General features: G+C 34.7%; 1 protein-coding gene across 2 annotated transcripts in view; it reads right to left on the minus strand.

Annotated features, from left to right (window-relative positions):
• The window catches only part of LOC114325783 (unconventional myosin-VIIa), a 278,092-nt gene that overhangs the window by 2,922 nt on the left and 262,570 nt on the right, over positions 1–12,600 (minus strand). For both annotated transcript variants that reach the window (XM_028273912.2, XM_028273911.2), the window contains one exon: positions 9,410–9,649. In XM_028273912.2, coding sequence (XP_028129713.1) covers positions 9,410–9,649 — 240 coding nt within the window. The remainder of the gene's footprint in view (positions 1–9,409; positions 9,650–12,600) is intronic.

The following is a 12,600-nucleotide window of genomic DNA, read 5'->3' on the forward strand; positions in this document are numbered from 1 at the left end:
ATTGTAAGTATATTTATAATATTTTTTTTTTTAGAAAATACGTATTTAGTTAAAATTTTCTCAACAATTGTTCAGAAATAAATTTCTTTGGTTTCATTTTTCAATGTATTTGCGTGTGTTTTATTCTTTTAAATTTTCGTCTTGTTTTAATAAAAATTTTTGGAAAGTAGTAATTCTTAGTATTAAAATTAGTTTAATATTTAAATAAAATATAAATAAACTGTTATATTGATTTCGTTGAAATCATACAATAAAAGTATAACTTCTTACGTGCGTACAAAGTACACACACATTTTTTTTTATTTAGCTAATACTTCGACAACTAATGGCCATTGGCATGGTAGGTACGGTGAATTTTTGCAGTTAGGTAGCTAGTGTCATGTGTAGTGTGTGTGTTGAGTAAGTGTCTTGTTACTTTGCAAAGTCGACGTCATTGTCTTTGCAAAGAGACGCTAATTGTATCCGAACGTCTGCGGTCCCTCCGGTGAGTACCGATCCCAAAAGGACAGAAACTATTTTCATTCATTAATTTATAATAAACGAAAAATTTACAAACAGAAAAGAGACTAGTAGAATAGATTTAATAGAAGAAAGATCTTGGATCGAACATTACTCGCACCTTTTAACTGAAACAAGACCGCAATTCACGAACATCAGTACAACAACATATGAAGTAGAATACAATGAAGACGATGAAATAACAGTACAGGAAGTCGAGAATGCAATACGAACTCTAAAAAATCGAAAGTCATGCGGACCACAAGGAATACCGAACGAATTACTAAAACACAGCCCACAAGTATTACGAGAATTACTTGCGTATGTTTTCACCTTATTCTATAAAGGTCATGATTTACCACATGAGTGGACAAAAGCACATAATATTAACAATATATACAAAAAAGGAGATAGAAAAAATTGTTTAAACTACAGGGGGCTTAGTGTCATAAACTCACTCTCAAGACTATATGGAAAAATAATAAAAAATAAAATTGAAAAAGAGATGACAGATGTAGAAGAACAAAATGGCTTTCGTGCAGGCAGATCCTGTATGGACAGCATATTTTCTCTAAAGCAAGTTATTGAGAAAAGATTAGCCCACAACCTTTCCACCCATATAGTTTTTATTGATCTGACAAAGGCATACGATAGTGTACCACTTTCAATGCTCTGGATAGCAATGGAAAAAGAAGGAATAAACAAAAAAAAATTTACAAGCAGTACAACAGCTTTACAAAAATATGACGGTAAACATTAAAACTGGAAACAAATTAACGAGAGAAATTCCTACTAGTAAGGGCCTAAAGCAAGGCTGCTGCATAGCACCTACACTCTTTAAAATATATTTAAATGAGGCACTCTCACTGTGGAGAAGAAAGTGCTGCAATATGGGCATCCCAATCGATGACGATAGATTGTACACAATACACTTCGCTGACGACCAAGCCATTCTAGCTGAAGACGAGAGTGATATAGATTATATGCTCAGAAAACTTGAAGAGGAGTACACTAAGTGGGGCCTTACAATTAATATACAAAAAACTGAGTACTTAGTTGTAGGAGAAACACCAGAACGCCTACAAATTACAATGGGAACTATAAATCCAATAGAAGTCTTCAAATACTTAGGAGTCCAAATATCTTCAAAAGCAGGGAGTAACGACGAAATACATTCCAGGATTGGCCAAGCAAGATCAGCCACCAGACAGCTACACGGACTATTGTGGAGTAATAAAATAACAAAAGAAAATAAAAGAAGAATGTATAAAAGAATAATAGAAAGTATTGGGTTGTACGGCGCTGAACTCTGGGAAATCAACCAAAGAAACAAGTCAAAAATCAAGGCGATGGAAATGATCTATTGGAGACGATGTTGCCGACTCACTAGACTTGATAGGGTGAGAAACGAAGATATTAGGAGACAAATGGAAATCGATCTAGATATAATAGACACAATCGAAGCCAAAAGACTTAACTGGTATGGACACCTTCAGAGAATGCCTGAAAATAGATGGCCGAAAAAAATAGAAAAATGGACTCCACCCACAAGAAGAAAACGAGGTAGACCAAGACGATCCTGGAGAGAAGATGTCGAAGATGCAATGACCGCCAGAGACTTAAAAACTGAAGATTGCTTCGACAGAAATCGCTGGAAATTAGGATGCGAGAAGCGGCGACAGCTGTAGAAGACTCGCTTATTATATATATATACGAAAAATTTCTGACCCTGGTGAGATTCGAACTCACGACCATTCGGACCTTTCGATCCAAAGGTAGGCGCTCTTACCACTGAGCCACAGAGGGGTTCAAGTGAAAGTTATATAAAGAAAATACTATAGGTTAATTAAAGAAGTATTAAAACTCGGGGAATACTACAACGATGAAGGGATATTTTCGCATATTTGGCGCAATTTGAGGATAAAAATAAAATTCTACAAAGTTCTTGTTACTTATTTTTTAATTGACTGGTAAACAGGAAAAATACCCCAAAGCTGGTTAAAGTCGACCTTCATAACTATACCAAAAAAATTAAATGCAAAAACATGCGAGGAATACAGAATAATAATTATTAGCCTAACGAGCCATTTATTTAACACGTTTTTAAAAGTGATACAGAGCAGAATATACAGAGTGGGCCAAAGAAAAGAGTCCACCTCGAGATTTGGCAGTATTTATTAGATTTGTGGCGACACGCTTCAATTACTATTTTTTTAATTGCTAATTTTAATTACTAACTTTCCTTTCTAAACGAAATAATATGGGTCATTTAAAATTCACATGTGTTTCGTTCCTAATATACAAACCATATACATAGAAGGGCCTGTTAAGCTTTAAGAAACGAAATATATCCCTATTCCGGTAAAATGCCTTTGCAGTTTTTAAAACACCAGATCTAATAAATTGTCGCCTGTCTGGCCATATGGTAGAACTACATAATGACAGATTAGTGTTTGTGGTCTAGTTTAGTAGTCACAGCGGGCACCCCGTGCGGTCACACCCTCGCTAAAATAACGGTCTCTTTCGAGACATTTTCACGGTCTTTTTACCGATTGAAATAAATATATTATTGACAGTCAGTTTGTTGTTTTTACATTTATTTTAATTTCATTTGATTGTTTCCGTGGACAATAAGGTTATTACACGCAACACCAACTACCACGGAACAGTTTCAATGTTCAAGCTGCCACCTATCTGCCTCTTGGTAAGTTGAATATTGAATTTAAGCGAAAAACAATATTTATTTGTCAAATAAACATTTTCTCTGTTTTCTGTCAGTAGTAGAATGTATTTTGAGTTAAATAAATTGCATACATTCTTCTTTTTGTGTGAATTAATTTAATTCAAAATAATTTTTCTTGGACACAGAAATATACAATTGTATCATTAATTATGTCAATGTTAATATTACTGAATAGAGAATTGAATAACCTTTCAAATGAGGTAGCACTCGATCCCTATTCCCTATTTAAAAATAAGGGGTGGGAGAAATGGATGGGAGGGGGTTGACAAATGGCAGATGTATGTACCGTAAAAATGTGTCCCCCTTAGATCAAAAATCGAGCTGTTTCTTCATTTTCTTAAAATTTAATAAATACTGGCAAATATCAAGGTGGACTTTTTTTCTTTGGCCCACTCTGTATAAATAATAAAGAACAACTATCATGGACACAGTGTGGATTCCGCGATGCCTAAGGGTACGTTCTTAACGGAAACCATGCATCGCATCGTAACCTTGGGTAGAGCATAGTACTCTCCATGTTCGTGAACGCTCGCATTTAAAATAATGCATTTATTTTATCTGGCGATCGATACTATGGTACGAGCGATACTATGGAGCGAGGGGCGGCGCCTCGTTGTGAGCGCTCACTTAGGCACCCGAGAGGCTCTATTCTCTGTCCAAGTGCTTATGCAGAGGTACAGTGATGTAAAATGTAAGATATACCTATATTTATTTTATCGACTACAAAAAGACATTTGATGAGTAAAAACATTATAAGCTCATAACCATCTTGAAAGAAGCGGGATTAGATGATAGAAACATGAGAATCATATATAATTTATATTACAACCAAACTACCAACATTAAAATGGATAACCAATTGACGGGGGTGGTCTCCATAGATAGAGGAGTCAGAAAAGGATGCATTCTGTATCCGGTGTTATTTAATATATACTCTGAACATATCTTCGATCAAGCGCTTGGAGAACTACAGGAAGGCGTATTAGTCAACGGAGTGCGTCTAAACAAGATTAGATATGCCGACGACGCAGTAGTTTTTGCAAACAGCCAGATGGATTGCAAAGAATAATGTCGAGCATATCAGATATAAGTAGAGAACATGGACTTGATCTCAATACGAAAAAAACAAAGTACATGGTAGTCAGTAAGCGCGAAATATTAAATACACGGCTTTTGGTTACTCAACAACCAAGTATTGAGAGCCAACATAAACAGTCAATGGGACCACTCTAGTGAAAGAAAACACGTATAGGAAAAGCGAGATCAGCGTTCATAATGATGCAGTCTCTTTTCAGAAGTCACGGTTTATCACTTGGTACCAAAATCTCTATCATCAGATGCTATGTATTTTCTACGTTATTATACGGAGTAGAGAACTGGACACTTTCCGAAGCTTCTTTAAGAAAACCCAGAAAACCCGAGGCATTCGAGATGTGGTGTTTAATTTTAATGTTTTTTTTATGTAATTATGTTTATTTACAATCTACATCATTAAAAGAGTATTAAGTAAATTTGTTCCATGTTTTTGGGCATGAAGAAGAGACTTCCAATGATGTATCATCTTATTCTATTTATGTTAAAGTAATTCCCTTACTAACTCATTGTCATGGGAATGGTACGTTCGTTTTGTGATTCCGAGGCTCGATGGATTTCTTCTCTGATGAAAGGTATATTTAAGTCTTCGTGAAGTGTTTGATTAGTTACATACCATGGTGCATCCACTATTGATCTTAGAATTTTAGACTGAAATCTTTGGATGATATTCAGTGATGTTGACGTTGCACAGCCCCAGAGGTGTAGTCCGTAGTACCAAATGGGTTTGAGTATTGCTTTGTACAGAAGAATTTTGTTTTGGATGTTGAGTTTTGATCTGCGTCCAAGGAGCCAATACATTTGCCGAAATTTTAAGTCTAGTTGTCTTCTTTTAGTCCGTATATGTTTTTTCCAAGTAAGACGTTGGTCAAGATGGAGGCCAAGGTATTTAGCGTCTGTTACTGTTGGTATTCGTACATTTTCCATTCTTACAGGTGGGCATGTGTTGTGGCGGTTTGTAGACGTTATTTGAGATGATTTTGTTTTATTTACTTTTGTTCGCCATTTTGTGTACCATTCACTGAGTATGTCCAGATGGTGTTGCAGGTCTTGTGAGGCTTGTATGTGATCTTCATTTACCAATAGTATTGCTACGTCATCAGCAAAGGAAGCGATCGTAGTATTATGAGACTCTGGTATATCGGCTGTGTAGAGTGAGAAAAGCAGCGGCCCGAGAACACTACCTTGCGGAACTCCGGAGTTAATAGGACAGAGGCTGGATTGTTGGTCTTTGAATTTTACTGAGAAATATCTATTTGATAAGTAGGATTTGATTAGGAGGAAATAGTTACTAGATAGTGCTAATTTTACTTTGTAAAGCAGACCTCTGTGCCAAACTTTGTCAAACGCTTGTGAGATATCTAGGAATACAGCGTTGCAGTATTTTTCTTCGAGAGTTTTTGATATTTCATTTACTATTCGATGGACTTGTTGTGTAGTAGAGTGATTTTCCCGAAAACCAAACTGATGTTCTGGTAGTAATGTTAGGAATTCATGATCTGCGTATATTCTTTGTAGCAGCAATCTTTCAAAAACTTTGCTAACGATTGGGAGTAGGCTGATGGGTCGATAAGATGTTACTTCATTGGGCACTTTGCCTGGCTTAAGGAGCATTATGATTTCTGCAAATTTCCATATTTTTGGAAAGTATGATAAACTTAGCATGCGATTAAATATTACTGTTAGCATAATAATGGCCTTAAGAGGAAGTTGTTTTAGTACTTGTGCCGAAATTAAGTCATAACCTGGAGCTTTTCGTGAGTTGAGTTTGGTTATTTCTTTCTTGACTTCTATAGGAGTAAAACTTTTGATTGGAAGGGACATTTGACATGCTGCGCTAATTAGTTCTTCCACTTCTTCATCGGGGTCTGGTGGCTCGGTTTGAAATACACTCGTAAGATGTTCAGCAAAGACGTCCGCTTTTTCTTTGTTGGAACGAGCCCATTCACCATTTGGTTTATGGAGGGGAGGAATAGTTGTGTATGGTTTTTTGAGTTTCTTAGTCGCCTTCCATAGCGTCTGATCATTTGCTGTAAGGTTTGTAATGTAATGTTCGAAGGTTTCTTTGTCTGCAGCTTTGATGGCTACTCCAAGTTGTCTACGTAGTCTATTGTACATATGTTGATCTATGTTGTTTCTAGATCTTTACCAGTTTCTTCTCGCACGACGTTTTTCAGCAATGAGTTGCCGAATGTGCAGGGGAACATTTGTTGTATGTGTCGGTCTGCGTTCACTTCGTGGTGTAGATTGCCATGCCGCTTCTTGCACAAGGGTGGTGAAATATTGAGCTGCTGTATCTATCTCGTCTGAAGATTTGATTCGCAAATTAAGATTAATGTTTTCTTCTAGGTAGTATTGAAAATCTGCCCAGTTGGTGTTTTTTGACGCTAGTCGAGGAGGGGGTGTGTTGTTTATAACTGTGGTACTCTTGTTCATAATAACTGGTGTATGATCAGATGAAAGGTCATAGCTGGATTCTATTAGACAGTTGTTTCTGGATTCTCCTTTGCTTATGTAAAAGTCTAGCACATCTGGAAGTTTTCTGGGGTCACTTGGCCAGTAAGTAGGGATTCCGTTGGTGTGGCAATCATAGTTGTTGTCGGTCATTGCTTTTAGAAGGTTACGACCTTTTGTTGTTATGAGTCTTGAGCCCCAATGTGTGTGTTTCGCATTCCAATCTCCCCCGGCTACAAATTTACTGCCAAGTAATTGAAAGAAGGCTTTGTATTCATCTGTGGAAATTGCACGACGAGTTGGGCTGTAGATTGCAGATATGTTATAGTGCCATGGCGTTGCATTCATTTGAACAATTGCTGCTTGAATTTTTTCTTTGTATATTTTGGCAATTCATGATGTGATATACAGCTTCGTATGATTATGACCGAGCCACCCTGAGCTATACCATCGGGGTGAGGTGTACTGTATGTAGTATAGAGCGGAATATTGAACGTATTCTCCTTTTCATGAACATTTTTCAGTGCGTCACAAATTATAGAAAAAAAGGTAAGTCCGTGATAATACACATTTATGACATTTATTCTAACGTGACATTTTTGTTAAATCTGACAGTTGTCAAATTTTATTTTCAATTTGGAATAAAACCAAATCAATTGTGTCTATTGCATTTATAAAATGGTATTTTCTTTCATTTGTATAGTCTTATAAATTGTACAGATTATATTGATAATATTATTATTTTATTTAATAAATAATTCTTTTTTGATTATGGCGCCATCTATCGACAACTAGAATAATCACCGAACTAGAATAATTACCAAAGTATTCAAAGACGTGCCTTTTTTTCTGTCACATACAAATTAATGCGTTAGAGAGAAATCGAAAAACTGTGACGCACTGAAAGATGATCATGAGAAAAAGAATAGTTAGATCAGTAAAGTGGGTTTATGAAACAAGCAGTACATCGATTTTATTCTGGTTTAAGAAAGTGATTACTTCCTGCTTATGGTTTAGCAGGCCATTAGCGTTCCATGTGGCAATTCTAAGTATGTTTAACATTAACAATTCCTTCGGTTAATGACTTGTGTAAGTTTAATATCATACTATTTTGACTCATGAGTTGTGAGAACATGTTTTTGAACTCGTTAAGGAATGTTATTAGTTGTAGTTCTATGTTAGTTTTAGGTTCTTGGTCGTGGTTGATTTGATGTGCTGTCACATTTGCATATGTTCTATGATGATTTTGTAGAGTAGTGTTTAGCTGATTTGTTTCATTACTTACATGTGGGTTGTTAAATGTTGTTCTTTGGGGCTGTTGGTTTCCTCTTTTTGGCATATTTCTGGTTTCTACTAGTTCCATGTAGACAACACAGCCCTTATAGTTAGCAGGGTGATCTTGTTTGCATAGTGCACACTTAGCCGGAGTGTTTCTAGGTTTTTTACAAGATTTTGTATCATGTTGTTCTCCACATTTGACGCAGTAGTGTGGTTTAGTGCAATATGTTTTACTATGGCCGTAAGCTTGACAACGCATGCATTGGATGATTGAGTTTCTCTTCTTTGGTGCTTCCACTGCTATTTTGGTGTGACATAAGAATTCTAGATTAAATATGTCTTTGTTGTTACTCTTGGGTTCAAGGTCTATGAAAAATAAGGATAAGGGTTCCTTTGTTTGTTTGTGACGGACGTTGGTTATATTGCGAACTTCTTGGCCGGCATTTTCTAACTCCTTTGTTATATCTGCTGTGGGTATAGAGTGATGGATATGTCTTATTACCACTCTGTAGGCACGTTCTTTTAATTTTAATTTTTATTCTTTTTAATTTAATAGTTCTTTTAATTTTAATGTGACATTTATTTACAGACGCATTTTAAAAATTTCGTGGGTGGATCGTGTGACTAATGTTGAGGTCCTGCGTAGAATGAGCAAGGAATGCGAGATTATAAACACCATCAAAGATCACAAACTAGAATATCTTGGCCATTTTATGAGGAATGTACAGAGATATGGCTTGTTGCAACTCGTTCTTCGGGGCAAGGTATTTGGAAAGAAAGGGCCAGGGAGAACAAGAATATCTTGGCTTTAATACCTGAGCTGAGCTTCAAATTGGTTCACTACATCGACAACCGGACTATTCCGAATAATAGCAATCAAAGTTATAATGATCACCAAACATACGGAACGGATAGACATCGTAAGAAGAAGAAGATTATTTAATAATTATGTATCCAGTATTCATAAACAAAAAAAATATTTTCCAATAGTAAATGACACTACCCACTGTTACCCACTGAACGGAAACAGAGCATTTAATTAAAAAAAAACTTTTATATGTTATGAATTTATGATAAATATACTCTGTATATTTCAAAATGTTTTTAAATCTGTAGCTGTAGATCAGAGGTAGACAGAAGACAGAAAAGAGTGGAGGCATGTTGTCGAGTCGGCTAAAACCCATGAAGGGTTGTAACGCCACGGAGTAAGTAAGTAAGTAAGCTGTAGATCACTCTATATATGTACCCAATACGTTAAAGATTGGATTAATCCATGACCGTCAAGCAGTGTTTGAACACTAAGTGAATATAATATGAAAACAATAATTATATATTAAAACTTACCATAACGTCAAATATAGTCGCTTTATGTAACGGCCAACTTTGGATGAGATTCAAAAATGCTTGTTTTGCTTCAGAAGGTGTCATTCCTCTTAACGATTGATGGTGCATTTGGACTCCTTCACAAGGCAACATCGGTACCATACGCGCTGGTAAGCAATGGGCAGCGATGGGTCTATAGTCGTGAATAATTTCTTCCAAATCTCCCAGTTCCAATTGAGATTGGAGTGCCGTCAGCATCATCTAGAATATTAAATTAGATTTAAACAAAGATACATACCTTGCTGTTCATATATTTCAAACAAGGGTATGATAGGATAAGAAGGAATAAAATGTATCAAGCACTGAGCTCCTTAGGCATACCCGCAAAACTGGTTAGGTTGGTAAAAATGACTCTGAATAGCACACGAAATTATGTAATACGGAGAGAATTCTCATCGGATGAATTTGAAGTGAACAGAGATCTTTGACAAGGAGTTCCTTTATCCTTGGTGCTTTTTAATTTGGTATTGGAAACAATAATTAGAAATAGCTGAGTTAAAACGACCGAATCCATCTTCAACTATGAACATAAATGTCTGGTTTTCGCCAATGATCTTACTGTTCTAAAGAAAACAAGAAAAGAATTAAGAAATGTTATAAAATATTAGAAAGGGAGGCAAAATATTTTGACCTAAAAATAAACCAGGAAAAGTCAAAGTACATGATACTCGGAAATACAGATACTCTGGGCTAATTAGAAAAATACAAAGAAAAGTTATTTACCATAGAATCGAATCTTATGATTGTATATATTAATATTATAGGTATGCAAAGTCCGCAGATAGTGTGCTACTTTTTTTTATATACGGCATCACCTTTTTATTTTTGTCCTCTTTCTCCACACTAATTGTCAAATCTCTAAAGTACTCATAACATATATTATTATAATAAAAAATATCGATATTACGAGTGAAAATTGCCAAAAATAGCAAAATTCCAATCAAAAATTAGGTTGGAGAAAATGTAATCTCAAAGTTCAAAATCGGTATACGTTAAAAAACGCATTTTCTCGGCTTCCCATGGAGCAATTTTCTTCATTCTTTTTTTGTTCCCAAGTAACTAGAGTAGAGCCATCTAACTAACGCATTATTCAATGTCAAACTTGCTTTTGTTTTGTTATAATAGATTAATTTATTTATAAGAAAAGAAAACTACATATTTTCTCCAGTTGTAGACTTTTTTTAGATAAACTTTCTACAAGTGTACCTTTTAACGTTAAAAACACAAATATTCTTATTTGAAAGCTGTATAATTATTTAAACAATCTTTATTTAAACAAATTAAAATTTTTTGTTATAATAAATAAATTAATTTATTATATCAAAACAAAAGCAACTTTGACATTTAATAATGCGTTAGTTAGATGGCTCTACTCGAGTTACTTGGGAACAAAAAAGAATGAAGAAAATTTGAATGAAGATTTTGAACTTTGAGATTACATTTTCTCCAACCTAATTTTTGATTGGAATTTTGCTATTTTTGGCAATTTTCACTCGTAATATAGATAGTTTTTATTATAATAATTTATGTTATGAGTATTTTAAAGATATGAAAATTTTTGTGGAGAAAGAGGACAAAAATAAAAAGGTGATGGTTCGAAAATTATGATCCTATTGTTTATATGTTTGCCGTAAATGCGGTCAACTTTGACCGGTTGTATCTCAGGAACCACTCATCACAATTAAACGTTTTTTCTTTTAAAAGACTGTCGCTCTTTTTCCAATACCGTTTTCATGATTAAATTTAATTTAATCTTTCCCGAGATATTCTATTTGTTTATAAGCCAAAAAATTGTTTATAATTTTAAAATATTCCTGAGGCCGCTTACATAGTCCAATTTCAATTCTGTAAAATGCATTCGATAGGTACAGTGTCTTTTTATACAAAAATCATAGTTATTCTTATGTATCATAATTATTGTGGTTATTATAGCGACCGTAAATTTTTAATTAACAATTCAATTGTTGCTAAACTGTTCATTAAATTTCCATCGGCTTCTGGAATTATAATATATACGAAAAGAGATTTTATATTACCAAGTTATTTAATTATTGATATACAATTACTTATCTAAAATTTTACTTGAAAATAAAGATTTTGTTGGAAAAACCCGCATTTTCCGGGGAAAATTTTCGTCGAAGTAAATCGAGAAAACATGTCTCTATGCAGAATTTAATTACGATGTAAAGTTAAAATCTTTGGAGTTATAGAGCAAAAATTGAAAAAAACACGATTTTCGGGCGCCATTGTGTTTATAAAAAAAGTATCAATATTAATTTATTTGAAGAAAATTAATTTTAAGATGAATTACCGACAATGACGCCAACTCTAACTCTATATCACAAATATTCTCCTCGGATACTGATTCAGATCTTGACTCGCAGCCTGGACCATCGAAAAAAATGAAAAATAATAACTATGATAGATCTTTTTCAAGATATAATAATAAATAATATTATTTTGTCTAGAAATTGTCCGTGGATTATGCCTATTGGGGATACCACACAAAAAACGCGCCTCCAGACTCCATAGGCGTAACCAGGGAAGGGGTTGGGGGTTATAACCCCCCTCCCCCCATTGGGATGGACCTTGAGCTCTATGGGCTTAACACCATACCCCTCAGAGACCTTCTAGTAGTTGTAACCCCCCCCCCCCTTCCAGTAGTTGTAACCCCCCCTTAGGATCATCCTGGTTACGCCTATGCCAGACTCTACCTCATAGGTGGCGGGGAAAAGGGTCAAAAATAGCTTAATAATAGCATAGGAATGTTAAAATCATAATAAATATATAGATAGATAGAAAAGTAAGTCTAAGGTTTTATTTTTATTGTATTCCTATGAGAATTCGAGAGCCTGGTCAACATTGGAGCGCTGTAAAACCTAGATAAATAAATAAAAATAAAACAACTTTATAGTGGAAATTGTTCGTTGAAAAATCCTCTACAAAATCGCTGTTATTTTATTGTGAAATGAACGAAAAATAAGGTTATAACCTCCAAAAGGAAACTTTTTACAAAATTTTCTCTTATTTTTGTTTATAACTTTTTTCTTGGTCACTTGACGATAAAAAGTAATAAAAATGAAATTGTAGAAAATTTAATTTGCTACATTTTATGTGTAATTAAATTTTCTGTAGGGTTGCTAGTTTAGAAG

Source organism: Diabrotica virgifera, chromosome 4, assembly GCF_917563875.1.
Source record: "Diabrotica virgifera virgifera chromosome 4, PGI_DIABVI_V3a".
NCBI lineage: Eukaryota > Metazoa > Arthropoda > Insecta > Coleoptera > Chrysomelidae > Diabrotica > Diabrotica virgifera.